At 36.0% G+C, this 19,799-nt stretch overlaps 1 protein-coding gene across 1 annotated transcript; it reads right to left on the bottom strand.

The window, feature by feature from the left end:
- Positions 1-8,286: 8,286 nt before the first annotated feature.
- On the bottom strand, positions 8,287-17,972 carry LOC120634343. The gene is made up of 4 exons (XM_039904855.1): positions 17,863-17,972; positions 13,996-14,075; positions 10,332-10,531; positions 8,287-8,457 (listed from the first exon to the last, which is right to left on the bottom strand). Exons 1-4 carry the CDS (start codon positions 17,970-17,972, stop codon positions 8,326-8,328), a joined length of 522 nt encoding a protein of 173 aa, XP_039760789.1. The 3' UTR covers positions 8,287-8,325.
- Positions 17,973-19,799: the final 1,827 nt, after the last annotated feature.

Below are 19,799 nucleotides of genomic sequence, written 5' to 3'. Positions count from 1 at the left end.
GAAAACACCTGTGCCCATTAAGTAGGAAAAAAAAAATCTATCGCCGCCTTGGAATTTGGGCCCCTTTCTCTTTGCTTTCTCAATGATCAAACATAGCAGCACAGTATAATCTTTGTTTAGAAATAACGTAAACAGCATAGATAATCCAAGGGATTTTCATCTATATGATTTTGTGAGTAGAGACGATTTTCCTGGAACTGTTATTCGAGTTGAGATGTATTATTAGGTGAAAGAACGAAGACGGGACAGGTGGTAACGAAGTTTCCATTTTTTTGTGTTTACATCGAATTTAGATTACACTCGGCTTATGTACGATTTCCATATGAATGAAAGCAGTAACATAAATAATAAGTTAATATCTAAATATCTTCTAATAAAAAGGATTTAAATATTAATGATATCAAAGTGTGATAGATATAAAATAATGTTGGATGGTGGTAATAATAATAAAAACAGAAGAATTTAGTGTGCCCACTCATTTTAAGACCAATTCCTGTTATGAAAACTCTTAGCTTTAATTTTAAGGTATAGGTTATATTAAATTTTAAAATATCAAATCTACAGAAAAATATCTATTTATGCATGAAAACTCCCTAAGGCATCATTTAAAAAAAAATACTGTTGGCTTAGTTTGTTGTGGGATAATATGAAAATTTATCAACACTATAGAAAATGTAGTTATGTTTTAGATAATCAGAATTTTGTAGCCTTTGCGAAAGCCTAGAAGAATTGCAAAGGAGGATATGGGTGGAAGCTAATAAAGATTTTCACATTCCTTCTTTAAGAGCGTAATAACGGAACCGAACTTTGTATATTTTTTTCTGTGAAGAAAATATTACAAAGATTTTGTCGGAAGTATGGTCAAGAATAACATATTATTTTCACTGTTAAGGACAACATAGATTTAATAATAGTATATGTTGTTTGAGATTCAATGTAAAACTGAGCATCTTAAGTTTGTTCGAAAAATTTTAGGTTGGTAGATTCATTGGTGAATTAAAACTTAGCTATGATGTTTCATTTGATGTTCTTAGTTTGACATTGTATATAGTACGCAATATTTCTAGGTGTTTCTCGATAATTTGATGTTTGCTACGTTCCAATGAAATCATGAAAAATCCATATTTGGCATATATTTTTTTTTGTATTGGATCAATAAACTGGTAACAACCAATGACGTTGTCATGAGAATACCATAAATAAAAGAGAAAGACAGGAGATTGAAACCTTCTGTAAATGACCACAGCATGCTTAATTAAAAATATATCTTAATATATATAAATCTCCTGTCACGATGTTTGTCCGCGATGGACTCCTAAAATACTTAACCGATTTTAAATTAAATTGGCACGCTGTGAGCAGTCCGGTCCAACTTAAGAGATAGGATAGCTTAGGTCTTTAATTATAAAATTCAGAATTCATTTATTTCAAGTAGGCCTAATATAAGCACTTTATAGTCGCAATTTTATTTTATTGCAAATTGTTTGTCTATGATTAATTGACAGTCACAACTCACATGTTATATAGGTATAAATACTCATTTAAGGCTTAGCGATACTGAATACTTTAAAAACAAAATCAAACGCAGACGAAGTCGCGGGAAACAGCTAGTATGATATAAATTCTTGAATCTGACTATCCTATTTAGCAATAAAGTTGTCATCATCGCTCCTGTTACCGCAGGTGTCCTTTTACCTGTATGTGATGATGCAGTCTAAGATGGAAGCGGGCTAACCTGTTAGGGGGTGTGATAGTCATACCCCTAATAAGTTTCTACGTGACATCGCATCGGAACACAAAATCTCTTAGCGACACGTCTTTGTCTGTACGGTGGTAACTAGCCAGAACAGACCAGACAAAATTCAGAAATTATAAATTCCCAAACTGCCTCTTCTGGGAATCGAACCCGTAATAGTCAAGAAATTGATATGATATGCTCTTTAGTAGTTTATCTATTGATAATTTATTTTGGATTGGAGGTTATGCATATCATGAATTTGTTATATTTGTCACGTATAACAAATTCATCGTATGCATATCTTATGTCGAATTTTCCTCAATAAATATTAGGTGCGTTTCATTTACTTAAAGGTAGGTATTACAACAAAAACAAGTCATAAAAATACAAAGTAAGTGGTAAAATATAACTATAAAATGATAAGGAGTGAAAGTGTCACACACACTTCGATTTTGTGAGTGTAGTGGTAGAGAAAGTTGGCGGCTTTGGAATGCGCTTTAGGAAATGTATGGAGTCGAAGTTTTAAACATTATATGTAAAGAATTTATTTATAAACTAAAGTTAATAGAACGTTTATATATTATTTATTTGTAATTAAGATAATATTTAATAGATCCACTAAATATTATTGAATACATGTAGAGTTATGTATTGTATAAGAACAGTGCTATTATTCATAGTTATGGTAATACGCACTTCGAAATAGTATTATATTTATTATGAAAAACTATTTATGTTGCATCTAATACAATGTTCTAAAATTAGAGCTCATTTTGATTTTTAACTTCTTTCAAAATGCTCCGTTCTTATTTATGCAAGTACCAGTCAAAGTTTTATTGGTAAATTGATGTAGAATAAAATACATTATGATATTAACTTAGGCAACCATGCTTTTAGAAAATGAAGAAACCATATTATTCTCAAGTTAAAAGTTCTTGTATTTTTTTTTATTCAATATTTTATTTCATAGGTACTTGATTGAAATTAATGTATACTTACTAAAAGAATGGCTTTAATAGACATTGATTGCCATCTCTACCAAAAAAGTAAATTTATCTATAGACAAAGGAGCTCCATAGCTTCTATGTGCTAAAGAATTATACGCTAGTGTGGGTAAGTGAAAGGCGCATACATACACTCTCGTACTCACGCAAAGCGAGAGTGTGTGAGTGAAGATGCAGTGCCACTCTTTTTTTACTACGAAATTCATTGAAAACCAGTATAAAAGTGGGTCTGTACGTCAATGGTGCTTAGTTTCTAAATTGATACAGGACGAGCATGTCATATGTTTTTTAGGATGAAACGTTTTAATTAATACCGATATGATATTTGATATTTGATACTATAAATATCAAAGCTGTACTTTAATATTTAAGTATGAGAAATCTATACAATTTGGAATAATTACTCATCACTACACATAAATAAATAAACAATGAATAAATATACTAGCTCGAAAGTAAGCTTGTGTTATAGATACTAAAATAGCTGATGAAGCTATAATATATAAAAATATAATGTATAATATTTTTTATGTCATCATTTGGATAATCAGTTTGAATTACTAGAATAATTTGGCGTAGTTTAATATTGATTTCTTACTTAATATTATTTTATTACTTCGAATACTTCTGGAACCCATAATATTAATAATTATGATAAAAACAATACGAAAACTTTTAATTACTTTATATTATATGACTATAGAATCAAAATTAAGAAATTCCTCAGAATATTTGTAAAATGCATAGTCATAGTAACATTTGTTTTAGAGGGAATTTTGTTTTAAGTGGATAGTGAATGGTGTGATAGATTAAAAGACTCATACCTCTTTTAAGTTTCTACGCGACGTAGATTAAAAAAAAAAATTGGTTATGGGTTTGGTAGGGGTTTGTTGAATTTCCAAGGCTAAAACCAGCCGTATATCACAATAGAGTACTGTAATTTATTATATTCTACCTGTTTCCCTGTGCTTCAATTTATCAAATCTTTAAGACTAGGGTACAAGGGATATTTTTACGAGGTTAAATGCTTTTTAGTTCAATTATAATAATACCTCTGCACCTTTTAATCTGTCATTGCAATTATTTGGGTAAAACGAAAATTCAAGATTTTTCCATTATAGTTCTGTTTCTAGGGATAGGTGTTGCGATGCTTTTTTATTATATTAATTAATGTATTAAACTGATGACCCACCTGATGGTAAGTTGCATTAATAGCCCTTTTACAATCTACCTGAAGTGTAGATTTTAAGCCACACGTCTCTGTAAATAAACCGTCAACCACGCCCTTCCGATATACAGCAATACTACTTGACTTTATTAGAACAATTTTTGTATTACTAGACAATTTTCAAGGCCTCTGAACCATAATAAAAATATAGTTTCTCCGCAATTTACGATTCAAAGTTATAGCTTTCCAATAAATTGGTGATTTTAAAATGGGAAAACTAGGCGAAATAACTGTTAACTTTCTGTAGAGTATCATTTTATTATATTTGAACCCCAAACAGATATCATCTTAAGAAGTAGAAAGCATAGTCACGTCAAAAGGTCTATATAGGTACGCAAGACGCTTGGAAAAAAATAGTTTCAGAAGAGTTCCTAATAGATGGCGTTACTTGTAACATTGTTCGGTTTGACAATCATTCTGCTACTGGAGGTTTTTAAAGTAGACTGCCGTAACAGCGACAAATAGCGAAAACGCAACCGAAGGCTAAGCTTGAGTCGGATCTCCACACAGATGGTTCCGTACAAGTTGTAATATGAAACACTACGTAGTACATAGTATTAACATTTATCATCATCATCAAATCAACCGATAGACGTCCACTGCTGGACAAAGGTCTTTTGTAGGGAGTTCCAAATGCCACGGTTTTGTGCCGCTTGAATCCAGCGGCTACCTGCGACGCGCCTAATATTGTCCGTCCACCTCGTCAGGGGTCGACCTACGCTGCGTTTACCAGTACGGGGCTGGCATTCCAGCACCTTGGGACCCCAACGTCCATCCCTCCTCCGAACTATGTGCCCTACCCATTGCCACAACATTTATCACGAAAACATAAATCACGTTTCTTCATTTAATTCTCAATTTTTGATACGTTAATAAAAAATTGTTGTAAGCGATTTTGTCCACCTTTATTTGAGGCTTTTAAAAATCCCGCAGGCACTTTTTATTACCCGGGATAAAATATTTCCGATGGCAGTCATTATGGTGCAAACTAATTATGTATTAAAAATGTCACCGAGGTAAGTCAAGGGGTCTCAATAAATATACTACGACAGTACACACATCTTCATCTACGAAGATTGCATCAAATGGCAAACAATTACCTCTTATACGAGTTATATATCAAGTAGGCAGTGCTTTTATATGCGTATGAAGTGCACGCCACTGTTTGATATGATGCTATAAAAATAGAAGCCTATGAATATGGAGCCTCTTCACACACCCGTTCTGCGATCTCCTTCTAAGAGATGACTCCTTTGCAGAACTCGGCCATAGCTTCTCGAGACCTTTCGCTGCACAGCAAGCACGATGTTCGGCAGCCCAACGTCCTAGCCGATTGCCCCTTTTTTCTGGCGTGGTTTGCAGGACGGAGGTTATTTTTTTGGCGTGGTGGAAAAGCTTTATTGCTACCTCCGCCCCTTGGGCAGGACGGAGTTTATGTTGGACTCCCCCAAAAGCCTAACCCCTAAGTAAAAACCACCACGGCATATTCCTCTTCTTGGCTTTGTTAGATGCCTGGGGAACCCGTTGTATACCTCCCGGACATCTACCAACCACCCCAACCGATTGCTGGGCTGGGCTGGGCTCCCACGGTAACGAGGAGGGGATCGTTGCCGATTGCCCTATCTACGGCGCTGCGGGTTCAACTTGCTCAACACTCAAGGCACGACTGTGTCGGTTCCCTTCTCGCGACTCAGTTCAGGTAATGTCCAAAGTAGCCGTAGCCGGTCATCACCAGTATCGCGACCACTGGCCCAGGACCCGAAGAATGGCTTCTCTGGGTCGTTAGCCATAGAGAGGATATCAGCCAGGCTCACTTTCACTTTGCAGCCATCTGCAGCACCCGGCTGAAGTCTTCGAGAGACGGTCTTTCCCCTCTTACCCAACCCTCTGCTATAGCGCGGTGCATCTCGCTTCCAACTCCCACGGGGGAGTTTCACCAAAACGTAGGCAGCCGCAAAGGCAACAGTGGTATAGGCCCCGCAGATCCCGTTTGCCACCACCCTTTGCGGCCTCCGCAGAAGGGGCCCTGGACATAACCTGCCATAACAAGCCTTCTTCTCACAAGCCCTCAAAAACTCAAATTCACTCGAGGAGTGAGTTGAGGGTCGGAAAGCTTTACCACTTTAGGACTAATTTTGCTCCACTATCAATAATAATTAAATATACTACGACAAAACACACATAGCCATTTAGCCCCAAAGTAAATGAAGCTTGTGTTATGGGTACTAAGATGACTAATGAATATTGTTATGATTTTTTTTAATATACAGATATACACCCAGACAATGAAAAACATTTGTTCATCACTCAAACATATTCCAGCTGTGGGAATCGAACCACGGCCTTGGACTCGAAAAGCAGGGTTGCTGCCCACTGCGCCAGTCGGCTGTACAAAAGGGCATTAACTTTTTCAGTAGGCTTTTTTGTAAAATAACAACAATATAAATTTATTCAATTTTATTTCTTCACTGTTAAAACATAAAACTAGAAATACAGTCTTCTTTTATTAATTAAAAAAATAAACGTAAGCTTAGTTTAGTTCACAAAATGACACGAATGAACCCGTAAGTGATAAGAGGAAAAACAAATATAAAAAAATCTAAAATCTATTAATAAATACATCAAAAATGCATGCACTACCCTATAAATAATAAAGAGCATAGAAGTACCTTATTCTGACATTATCAATTTTTTTTTAAATTTTCATCGTCTTGAATGGTTTTTTTTTATTAAAACCTATTAAAAGGAAGAAGGAGGAACTTATGTTATAAAGTTTTATTTAATCTTAAATCTTCAAAAAGATCTTCTTTGAAGTATTAATTCTTCCTTATTTATACCCTGTTATTTCCAAAATGTTTTCATATTTTTTTATATTAAATTTTGTTTAACACATAAAAGTAATAATTATTAAATATCTACAAATAGAAAATAGTAACCATTAAAAATATTAAATAAAGTAAATTTCAAAGTAAAGAAAACGTGATTGTTTCAAATTATATTAATATTTGCACCATAAAATTCAGCATCCTAATTAAAAAGAATTAATTAAAGCTTAAAATGCACCTATTATTATTTACTAAATAACATAAAATCTACAGCAGGTATAGATATTTTTGATATATCAAACAAAGAATATATTAAAAATATCTTATAGCAAAGATCATTGGAAAATTCTTGTGCCATTTTCACACTAACCATTTTATTTTTTTATTTTCATTATATTTTCGTCTCACTATGCTTGTAAAAAAAGTTTACATTATCAAGCACTGGTCGTTAAAAATCGATAAATACATCGTTAATTTACTATGGCCTAACACCAAAATCTCTAAACTATATTCTGCACAAACTTCGATTTAAAAATTAAATTAAAACCGACTAAAAAATTTAATATCCTATATTTTTGACGCATTTTCATGGACTAAAATGGAGTTAAAATTTAATTTTCAGCAATATTACATTACTGAAAAATTAAATTTTACTATCATTACACCACCAAAATATTAATTATTTTTTGATAAAACACTATTATTCTGGAAAAATTATGATAGCTTTTTAAATTTTATCTGGTTTATCCTACCGTAAGTTTCTGACGGGTAATGAAATTACTTTTCCTTTAAAATAGCTGACATAGTTTGCAAACAACCTGGTTACATAAGAGTTTATAATATAAACTCTCATACACATATATTAACTGACTTCAAAAAGAAGAGCAGGTTCTCAATTCGGATGTTTTTTTTTTATGTCTAAACGAAATTTGTTCGTATTTGTTTGTACATTATTTAATAGGCTACTTATTTTGTTTCCGTTAATGTAATGCACTAATAACATCCCCGGTACTTTGTTTAGAAATTCTTATACGCGGTGTTGTTTCAAACGATTCTTGATAATTATCTATACTTATTAAAGAATGTTAGGCAGTATGTTACTATCAATATCTGTTCCACAAAGTATATTTAATGTTACTAAATCTTTAAGTCGGTTTAATTTAACTAAATTACATACCTATCCAGTAACCATTGAATTAAGAATGTACAGAATCCTCATTCAGCCATTATTGTATGCAGTGCATTGTGTCTAAAAACAGTGAAAACGCCTTGTGCACTTCTCACTTTACACCCGTGGAATGTTGCTAGCTCACAAATATTTTTGCCATTTTCCCATATTATGGTGAACGCTTAGAACATTAGTGGTATGTAATCACTGTCAACTGCTAAATTGTATGAAGTGACTAACCGTTTTTTTAGAAACCATTCTAAAGTGGAGTGGTTTTTGATGCTTCAATATTAGTGTACACGGTTTCTGTATGTTCTTAATTCTGTGCCAGTTACCTATACTAAACACTAGGATTCGTGGATTTAGGAAGGTATTTGTGCTTTATATGCTAGGTCGTTCGCGTCTTGCGCGTTTACTGATCTGGCGTAAGGGTACGTCGCCGCTTGCGCCGTAGGGGACGTCCACTGCTGGGGCGCCGAACCAAACCCAGAAGCCTGTGGGAGAATAAAGACATCATGAAATTCTTAATCAGTAGTCGAGAATTTTGACATATTATTTAACGAGTTATTGCCCGAGTTCTTTTCCCGCGTCTGATACGGTTTTTTACAAATCCCGTGGGAACCGTTTACTCATTGTTCTGGAATAAAAAGAAGGGAAGAAGGGGAATTTTACTCTCCGGCTTTTCAACTAACTCTGAACCAATAACCAAGTTCATTAGTTGCTTAGTTAGGGCGTGAAGGAAGGACAAACAAACAACCAAACACAATTTTAAAAGTAGAGCTTTTTGTGACCGAGCTCTTCCGGGGAAGTATATAGTACTTCCCCGGACATATTATTTAACGAGCCCGGAAATATTATTTAACGAGCCCGGAAATATTATTTAACGAACTATTGCCCGAATTCTTTTCCCGCGTTTTTTACAATTTTCGTGGGAAACGTTCACTAATCTGGCGATGGATTAAATGGCCCATTTTCTAGTTCGTCAATAATACAGTAAATATGACAGTACAGTCTTAAGAGTGACCGTGGAAGACACATCATTCATACCGGATCATTCATACATTCATACCTGATAACACTATTGAAACAACAACAAAATATTAGTTTGTATTACAACATATTCATCATCATCATCATCATCATCAGCCATTGTGCGTCCACTGCTGGACATAGGCCTCTTTCAAGCAGCGCCAACTTTTCCTATTTTCGGCTTTCCTCATCCAGTCGATGCCTGCCACTTTTCGGAGGTCGTCGCTCCATCTAGTAGGGGGGCGTCCGACACTCCGTTTACCGACACACGATCTCCACTCGAGAACCTTTCGACTCCAACGTCCATCGGTCCTCCGACAAACGTGACCAGCCCACTGCCACTTTAGTACGCTAACACGAAAGGCTATGTCAGTTACTTTAGTTCTTTGGCGAATCACTTCGTTACGGATCTTATCCCTCAAAGAAATACCGAGCATAGCTCTTTCCATAGCACGCTGAGCGACTTGAAGTTTGTGAATTAGCCTCGCTGTCAGTGTCCACGTTTCGGCACCGTAAGTCATGACCGGCAGGACGCACTGATCGAAAACTTTTGTCTTCAGGCATTGCGGTATGGGTGACGAGAAGACTCGGCGGAGTTTGCCGAACGCTCCCCAGCCCAGCTGTATTCTTCTATCGATCTCCTTCTCGAAACTGTTTCTATCCAACTGAACGATTTGTCCAAGATATGTATATTCTTTAACAGTTTCGAGAATTTTACAACATATTAGTCTTTAAAAACAAAAAGTGGATATAAACAGTTGACTTACAAGAAATGGTTATAAATTAGTGACATCTGCATATCGTCTGCGAAAGGTGTAGAGGTCATTTGTGGGATTGAGTATACGCTTTTATAATGTGATTCCTAAGGTAATTTTTGACCTACCAATGCATAAGTATAAAGAAAGTGTTAAAACACATTTATTACAGGGAGGTTATTATACAATTGATGAATTTCTTAATGACAAGGTTGCTTGGAAGCATCCGGCTCCGCTTACATCTCTCACAAGATACAAAAATGAATTTTAAAATGTAAAATGTAAATTGTTGATATTGTAAAATGTAAATTGTTTGAAATTGGAAAAAAGCAACTGCTGAGTTTCTTGCCGGTTTCTTCTCGGTAAAATCTGCCTTCCAATCCGGTGGTAGAGTCATTACACGCAACAGACTTGACGTTTCAAAAGTGCTTATATTAGGCCTACCTGAAATAAATGAATATTGAATTTTGATTTTTTTTAAACATTCTACTACGAGCTATTTGAGCACTCCTAAAGTTACTAAAGCCTTAATCAATAGAAAGTGAAAAAAGAGTTATCTTAGTAAATTGAAACTAAATTCATACCTTGCTTATACTACCGAAACCTTCTCCACCAAGGTATTTGTGCACTCCTAAGGCGGTTGCAGCGAGGAACGCCAGCTTGGCCACCACCAGGGCCTTGGTCACCATCAGAGTTAGAGCACCGAATAGCAGACCAATTACCGCTACCACCTTTACGCCAATACCAGCGAGGAGCGGTGCATACTTCTTAATTTTGCCTCGTGCTGGAAATTATTAAATAAATTTATCGTTATCCAACCACACTATATAAACATGTTTAGTCCTTATACAGGATACGGGTCTTTTTTTCGAAGTTATACATCTTTTGGCGCGTTAGGGAAAAAATGGTGAGAGTAATTATTTACGATGCGCGCGCACACCGTCACAAAAAACGACACCATGAAGTAAGCTATAGTCAACATTTTAGTTTTTCAAAAAAAGGTTTGACAGTTGACTTTCAATAATTCAAACAATACATTTTTTCTATTTTTGGTGCCATTTTCTCTACAAACGTAGAATAACGTGTAAGATACAATTTACATTTTTATCTTGTTACGCAAATGAAATGTAACTTCTAACGCGTGTACATAAATACACACAGGTTTATTTTTATTACACTACAAGTTAGCTCTTGACTGCAATTTCACCTGGTGGTACCCATACCGTTAATCGGTTTTTACGCTACATCATACCGGAACGCTGAATCGCTTAGCGACACATCTTTGTTGGTAGGTTGGTTGTAGCCACGGGCAAAACCTCCCACCAGACCAGACCAGAGAAAATTCGAAAATATTAAAAAATTCCAAATATCCCCCGAAACCGATCCCGGGATCTCAAACTTACAACTACAGCGCTCATCGCTGGGCCAATGAGGTCTCTTCCCTGAATGATAAGGATTTGGGCTTTAGTCCAACGGACTGGCCCAGTGCGGATTGGTTGACATAACACACCTTTGAGAACATTGCGGAGAACTCTAAGGCATGCGTCAAGATGTTTTCTGTCACCGTTGTTTCTGTAACCCCTCCATCTAATTGTGGGAGGAGACCCATGCCCTTTAGTGGGCCGGTAATATGATGAAATACTTAAATACTTAAATAAATATACTACGACAATACACACATCGCCACCTAGCCCCAAAGTAAGCGTAGCTTGTGTTATGGGTACTAAGATGACTGATGAATATTTTTATGAATTATATATACATAAATACTTAGAAAATACATATAAACACCCAGACACTGAAAAACACTTAATGCTCATCACACAAACATTTTCCAGTTGTGGGAATCGAACCCACGGCCTTGGACTCAGAAAGCAGGGTCGCTGCCCACTACGCCAGTCGGCCGTCCGTTAAAGCTTGTGAATATATTACTATTTATCCTAATAATAAAGCTTAAGAAATATTTCTTTCATCATCATCATCATATTACCGGCCCACTACAAAGCACCCTCCCCTCTCTCTCTGGTCTCCTCCCCTCAATGAGAAGGGGTCAAGGGTCGTAGTCCGACACGCTAGCCAAACCCAATGCGGACTGGTGGAATATGGAAGTAAAATTCAAAATTGATTTATTTCCAGTAGGCCCAGTTATATGCACTTTTGAAACGTCAAGTCAGTATGTATGTATTCGACCACCGATTCGGAAGACAGATTCCACCGAGAAGAGCCGACAAGAAACTCAGCAGATTGCTCTTTTTCAACATCATTTTGCAGTTAAAAATCTTTTAAATTCACTATCTCAAACTCAAATTCGAAATTCTTTATTCATGTAGACCTATAACAGGCACTTATTAATCGTTCAAACATATATGTTTACATAATTGTAACAGATGGTGATAACTTCGTTCGCCAACTTAAACCTAAAGCTACGAAGGTTCCAAACGCGCCCTAGTCTAAGAAGAGCCCACAACACACTTAGCCGGGTAATTTTTTTTTTATTTGTTATTACCATCTCAAAGTAAATTTATATTAAGCTATGTAGCTAGAGCAATTCACACCCAAGCTTTTTTATCGTTTAAGTAATCCTTAATATTATAATAGGATTTTTAGATAGCTTATGTTTTATATAAACTTTGAACTTAGTGAGATCTATATCTTGTGGGAGAAGAGAGCTGAGACTGCTTCCAAGCAGCCTTGTCGTTAAAAAATTCATCAATCGTATAGTAACCACGATTTATTAAATGTGTTTTGACACAGTGTTTAAACTTATGCATTGGCAGGTACAAATTATTACCTTGGGAATCATAGTTAAAAATGTTTGTCTTGGTATGGGACAAATTTGCTTATTAGACGTACGGGGACGATGAAATGTCGCGTTTTCTTTTTGTTTGTAATTTCACTTTCTAAAGCCAAGTTAACTATGTAGGATTTCTAATTAAAAATCAGTCGTATTCGTGTGCGAATTAATCGAACATGTGTAACAAACCAAACATATCATATTTGGAATAATTAGTTTCTTTTTTACCACGCAATTTGTGAAACGAACCTAATTAATTATCTCATTCATTGCATTGTTTCATTTGTCTTACTAATCTCACTTAATGTGGTAATGACAGATTTGTTTCTTTTTTTCTTGTGATATTCGATGAGAATTTATCGCTTTGTTTATTACTTGTAAGTGACGATGTGATCTCAGTCGGTAACTCATCTGAAAGGGGTATAGCAATACCTACTAGACTACAGAATTATGTTTCCGTAAAGTGATAAATCGGCATATAATATCATTTTATTAATATCTGACATCCAAAGTAACATAATATACACTATGATACTGTGAGAAAGGCCTCACATTGGTGGCCTTGACCCACAATGAGCGCTACGTAATACTGGCCGTAATATGTAGCCTGATGTAACAGGGCATTGACCTTTGAACAGTTTTCATTCTACGTACGGGCATCTCGCGTGTATGTGCGTTGATATCAGAAAATAGTTAATGAGTGATATAATCTTTAAGTATTGTATTATTTTAATTTTGTTTTTAATAAATAAAATACAATTAAGAATTTACTTTAATAGGATATTTTTTTTAATTTATAAACTTTGTGCTTATACTTTGCTATCTCAGATATCAGTGTTTTTATTTTAAAATTAAATTAAATAAAGTAATATACTCGTAGGTTGATAGCCAAGTGGTTAGGGTTTGGACTCCATTCCGAGGGGACTGGTTTCGATACTACGTTTGAAAAAACACTCGCTTTAACGGTGTAGGAAAATATCACGAGGAAACATTATTGCCTGAGAGTTCTCTTTATCCATCTTAAAGACGTGTGAAGTCTACCAATCCGCACTTGGGCAGCGTGGTGGACTTCTGCCTGAACCCGTCTCATTCTGCCCAGTAAGTAATGGGCTGATGATAGACGATAATCGTAAATATCGTCGTAATAGACGATAATTGTATCAATGATTTATAAATATTTGGCAAAATTTAAAAGCAGGTCGGCTACTTCAAAGACTCGGCACGTACTAGAATAGTACACCAGCATTGTACATTGGTGCATCACGATATGGAAGATTCCGATGAATAATACTTGGCATTATAATTTCCTTTATAATAACTTTCATAATATGTCCATTAATTTATCTACAAAAAGTTTCCAGAACAGCGTGTGGATTTACTGGAAACTATTTGATGAGACGTAATTTAAATTGCGACTAGGGACTATTACACAGTAAGTATTTAGAAAAAATTACCTTCTTCAAACGTTCTTGCGGCCTCTTTCAGTTCACCAGGTTCAAAATTAACCTTTATTTTTTCATCTCCTGTTGAATCTCTGTAACAAAATGAAAATGAAAAAAAAAATCAATAAATACTTACTAGCATGGCTACTAAAAAAGAGCTTGTAAAATATACAGTCATTCTCACACACACACACACAGTCACACACACGCACACACACACACACACGCACACGCACGCAAACACACAGAGTCACACCCTAACGCCGATACTGCAAGTCACAGGGTCGTGACTTGAAATATCGACTCTAAAAAATTAAAAATGATGGAATTTAACCAGAAATTACCTTGAAGAATAAAAGGCAGTACAATGAAACTGAGCTGATCCAGCCAAAATGCCAACGGTCGTATAGCGTAACGTGTAGCCTAATTAAAATTAATAATGATGGAATTTAACCAGAATTTATCCTAAAAAATAACATAGCTAATCCAGCCAAAATGCCAAAGGTCATATAAATCGCTGTGGCATTATGAAACGTATCAAGTTACAAACAATTCTCAATGACAACAAACACCGCCCATACAAAACTTATTTAACATACAAAGAGACAAGCTTTCACTGTAATTGTATTATAGTTACAAATCTCAGATTATCTTCAGTCATATTATAACAGGCTTTTTATTCTTTAATTTAATTCTTTAAGATCACCAGTCATTAAAAAAGATAAAGACAAGTTTCTAGAGATTAATGCTGCAGAAGACATTGCCCCGTCATTGTTCAGTGAGGGATGGAAAATTAATGTGTACTTATTAACAGTTAGTAGTAGTGGTATCTCTATCGTCTAATCTTTAAAGTCAAATAAAATTCACACTATCAAACTATGTCCACTTTAGGAACGTGAGCCCTGTCTTTTTTAGTGACTCTACCTTTAGCCAGATTAGCCGGCAAAAGGCTCACCAGCGGCTATTTCAATAGCCAAATAACATTCCAACATTCAATTTTTAAATTCCGTGTTATATCTTCTGAGAGATGAAAGTGAAGTCGGTGGCTTCCAAGCAACCTTGTTATTAATAAATTAATCAGTTGTTTTTTAACTGCACTGTAATGGTAGGTAATGGATAGGTTTTTAATTTGTTTAAATTTACGCATTAATGGCTTGGGGTTGGGTTTGGATCGTTTTTACTAACGACGCACAAGGTATTGCCTGAATTGCCTGAGATACCTAGGCACTAATCAACCGTTCACCAATAGTTAACCCCGTTGAGTTGGTGAAATGTTTTTTTTCCATAGACATCGCTTAATTCATTAGGCATTCGAGTCAGCCTAGGTTTAGTGAAAATGGGCATCAGCGGCATTTTGCTACCTTGTTGTTTTTACCTACACTTGGAGGAAATATCAATTTTTATAAATTTAAAATAAATATAAAAATTTTCAGAACCGACTGGATTTGAACCTGCGACTCCCTGGCTCATTGTGTAAACTTTCGCATTACTAGGTTCTTTTCAAATTGGATTTTTTTTAATAGTCATAATGCATGACCAATCAGATGAGCTATAGTGATAAGTGTTAAACCATCGCTTCTAAACTAAGCCACAGTTCGCAGGGATGCAACTTGCAAAGGAAACGTCCTGCAGAGTGCAACACTGTTCCCATCAAACTGAGGAGTCAGTGCTAAGCCCGGCAAACAAAACACAGCATTGAAACACTGCTGCTTAGCGGCAGAAATAAGCATGGCAGTAGAACTTCTCCGGACTAGCTCAGACAATAAACTCTACAACTACTAAACCAAATATTAAAGCATATACATATAATTTATTAAAATTTCTAGTAAATATTGAAGCCGAAGTTATTTTGTGGAATTCTATTTGTTAACATTTAGCTAAATTTGCTATACTCCTAGAAATACAGGGGAATCTATAGGACGGTGTAATTTATAATTTCTTCTCTATGCTCTACACCAAATAGATCTTATGCAATGTACTCTCTACGCACGTTTCTCTCTCCAGGTACTAGGAAGTTTCAGACCGTAAGATATCGCCAGCTTAGGTTATCTTACGCCTCAGCTTTGTGTTCCAATTCTAGGCATAGACCTACTATGTCATAAGAGAAAGGTTTCTACTACTATAAACCGACCCCAATTCTTCAATCAGGATAGCGGTTTTTACCGATTATTGCTACATCTAGTTGATAACCTGGACTGATAGCTTAACATTCTCTAGGCACGGAGATAGAAAACGAACAGAGGTCCGTTCCAGGAGGTGCAGCGCAGCATATCGCTTTTTTAACTTAGATCATCAATAAATAGTCTATAACAGTCCACTGCTGGACTCGCGCCTTTCCCAAAGGAAGGAGTTTACACGCTGGGCAAATGGGTTGTTTAACGCAGTAGATAGAAGTTGTAGCACAGAGGATGCTCCCCTTACTCTGTTATATTCCCCTTAGTCGCGTCGTACGTTCACCGCCCGAAGAGCTGTTCTGATATGCCGTGACAGACGGCCTGATCATTACACATAATTATATGGTACAAGCTATGTCAAAGGAACTCCACAGTACAAAGGTATGTTTGTAGAAACTTCTGTCCATGTGTCACCCTTTAGAGTACACTAGTGTGACGGAGCCATTGTTTTGTCGGTTTCTCCGTAACGCGTCGGAGCATGAAAGCAAATTTGTTTAACATGCCCATGGACTTGAAACTGTTCCTATGTCATATTATTACTGTTTTGGGTTTGATTTTAAGTGAAAATCTATGAATATATTGTGGCCTTATATATACTAGTCGGCCGTGGCTAGTTACCTAACGATTACTATACAATTGAAGAATTTCTTGATGACAAGGTTGCTTGGAAGCATCCGGCTTCGCTTTCATCTCTCACAAGATAGAAAAATGAATTTTAAAATGTAAAATGTAAATTGTTGATATTGGAAAAGAGCAACTGCTGAGTTTCTAGCCGGCTTCTTCTCGCTAGAATCTGCTTTCCGAACCGGTGGTAGAGTCACTACACACAGACACACACTTGACGTTTCAAAAGTGCTTATATTAGGCCTACTAGAAATAAATGAATTTTGAATTTTGACGTGTTGCTAAGCTATGTAGCGATTAAGGCACGTCCTTAATCGCTACATAGCTTAGCAACACGTCTTTGTCAATAGGGTGATAACTAGCCACGGCTGAGGCATCCAAACAGACCAGACCAGAGAAAATCATAATTCGCAATAAACTCCCAAATGCCCCTCTAGCCGATCTAAGTACGTGGGTGAGACCTTCATAATCTTTCAGCTAAACTGGTGCTTAAAATTTAATTACAAAACACTTATGCCCGTTTTCAACGCATAATATAAATGCATATATACGCATAAGTAACGCATAATATTTGAGATTCCGATGCATACATCAACTGTTCACCAACAGTGATCACCTAAGAATTGGTGAAATGGTTTTTTTCTCTAGACATCAGGTTTAGTGCCTAGGTTTAGTGAAATCATCTTCACCAATATTATAATTGCAATAGTATGTTTGTTTGTTTGTCCTTCTTTCATGCCCTAAAAAAGCAAATGTTATGGGTACTAAGATGCCTGATAAATATTATTATGAATAATATACATAAATACTTATAATATTCAGATAAACATCCAGACACTGAAAAACATACATCCATGTTCATCACACAAAGATATTCCAGTTGTGGGAATCGAACCTACGGCCATGAACTCAGAAAGTAGGGTCGCTGCCCAGTCGGCCGTCAGTCGTCTTTATCCCAGGAAAACAGACGGGATTGCTCTCACTCTGGATTTGTAAAAACCGTGATAAAGTTGAACGAAAAACGCGGGCAGCAGCTAGTTGAAAATTATGAAATTATCATTTAAAATGGAAAATAACTCACTTTTCAATAGCCACCCCGGAAAACAGTTCGATTCTGTTATCATCAATGGAACCAGGGGCCGCAGCGCAGGCTGCCACCGCAACAATCAGGAACGCACAAAGCACTTTCATTTTCGAAAAAAAAATGGATCGTAATTTAAAAAAATAGATCCTTTCAGATCGGTGGTTTGGGATCAAGTAAGATGCGTTCGGGATAGAACGCTTTTATATAGGTGGTGTTTTGTAACGGCTGAGGATGAGCTGTGTGACGCGTCTTGATACTCGCGTGTTAGAGATGGTTTTGTGAGTCTATGGAATTATAGTTAAAGGTCGGGTTGTTGTCATTGTATGATTATAATCATGATAAGTATACAACAGGCTAGTATTTTTAAAGTGTTTATTTTAAATAACTTTATAATATATTAAAATATTTTATTGGTTAGTTCGTTTTGCATAATCCGCTATGACATAATTTTGCTTTAAACTTACTTCGTCCAATTTTAACAATAATTTAAAATATTAAACTTTATTGACATTGGTATTTTATTGTTTTTATTTTCAGGAAATGCAAAATGCACATTTATTTAAAAGCCGTTAATAACGCAAAGTTTTTTGTCCACAGTTGTGACTCAAAAATGGCGCTTCTGTTGTTATTTATAGATAGGCTGATTATGTATTGAGCAAACGGAATCATCATACCCTCAGTCTATTAAAGTTCAAAGGCAATTTTAGAGGACAGAACACCACGCTCCACCTTATGTGGTTGGTGGGTCAGCAGACAGACATAGACAGCAGTGATTTGTTTTAAATTACCACTGCAAAGATTTTCTTGACTTTTACATAGTTTGTAACAATATACAGTTTGCATATTCATCTCAACTAATAGACGACACCTGATGGATATAGGTTATGGCAGTAGTATCTTTTGTAGGGATTTCCACTTTCCACAATCTTGATTGCTCCATCGACTGTTTGTGACGCACTGTGTGTACCCAGTGGTGGGATTCACTCTCTGTTATACCCTTCATTTGATAGCCTAAGCTTAAAAAGCGGCTGGCTTTGTCCCCCATTCAGGTAACTATGGAGATACGATTTTTCTTTCTTTCTTTCTTTCTACTGAGTTCGATTCCCGGCACCTCTAACTTTTCGGAGTTATCTGAAATTTGAATTAAAGCAATTAAAATATCACTTGCTTGAACGGCGAAGGAAATCATAGTGAAGAAACCTACAAGTCTGAGAGTTCTTTATTATGTTTTCAAAGGCGTGTGAAACCGCCGTTTCGGTATAACAGCCAAAACCCGCAAAGTTTAAGAAAATACGCTTAAGTTTAGTTTCAAATATCAAAACACTCCAATCGCACTATAGAGGTTAAACGTTCATTCATACATGAGATGCGTACGATGGACATACAACGCAGAGGCGTGACAGCTTCGAGTCTACCAATCTTTAAATTCGTTTAAAGTGCCTTGTTTTGAACCTTATTACTTTGTTTATAGAGTTTAAACCAAGTGCATACAAAAGTTTGTGTATTTCCTCAATTGTTAATGCAAAATATAATCAGCATTACATTTCTTTGATAATGTTTCACGCTAACATTACAAATACAAATTGTATGAATTCTTCAACCACCGCACCGCACCGCATTGGAGCAGCTTGGTGGGTTAAGACCCACCAAGCTATATATATTTTATTACAGACTATAGGGCCTCCCACAGTGAGAAGGGGTTAAGGCCGTTATCTACCACGCGTACTGGTGGACTTCACTCCCCTTTGAGAACATTGTGGAAAACTCTCGGGGTATGCAGGTTTCCTCTCCATGTTTTCCTTCGCCGTTGAAGCAAGTGATATTTTAATTGCTTAAAACAAACATAACTTAGGAAATTCAGAGGTGCGTGCTGGGATTCAAACCCGCCTCGAAAGTGAAGTCGAAGTGGGCACTGGGGTTCCACCGCTTACAAC

The sequence above is a fragment of the Pararge aegeria genome, chromosome 23 (genome assembly GCF_905163445.1).
Source record: "Pararge aegeria chromosome 23, ilParAegt1.1, whole genome shotgun sequence".
In the NCBI taxonomy this organism is placed as follows: domain Eukaryota; kingdom Metazoa; phylum Arthropoda; class Insecta; order Lepidoptera; family Nymphalidae; genus Pararge; species Pararge aegeria.
This window is presented reverse-complemented; position numbering and strand designations above follow the sequence as displayed.

Coding starts and splice junctions, on each gene's coding strand:
- LOC120634343 (XM_039904855.1), bottom strand. CDS start 17,972: ATGAAAGTGCTTTGTGCGTTCCTGATTGTTGCGGTGGCAGCCTGCGCT. Junction 10,532..13,995: donor CGCAAGAACGTTTGAAGAAG/GTAATTTTTTCT, acceptor AATAATTTCCAG/CACGAGGCAAAATTAAGAAG. Junction 8,458..10,331: donor GTTTCGGTAGTATAAGCAAG/GTATGAATTTAG, acceptor ATTCTCCCACAG/GCTTCTGGGTTTGGTTCGGC.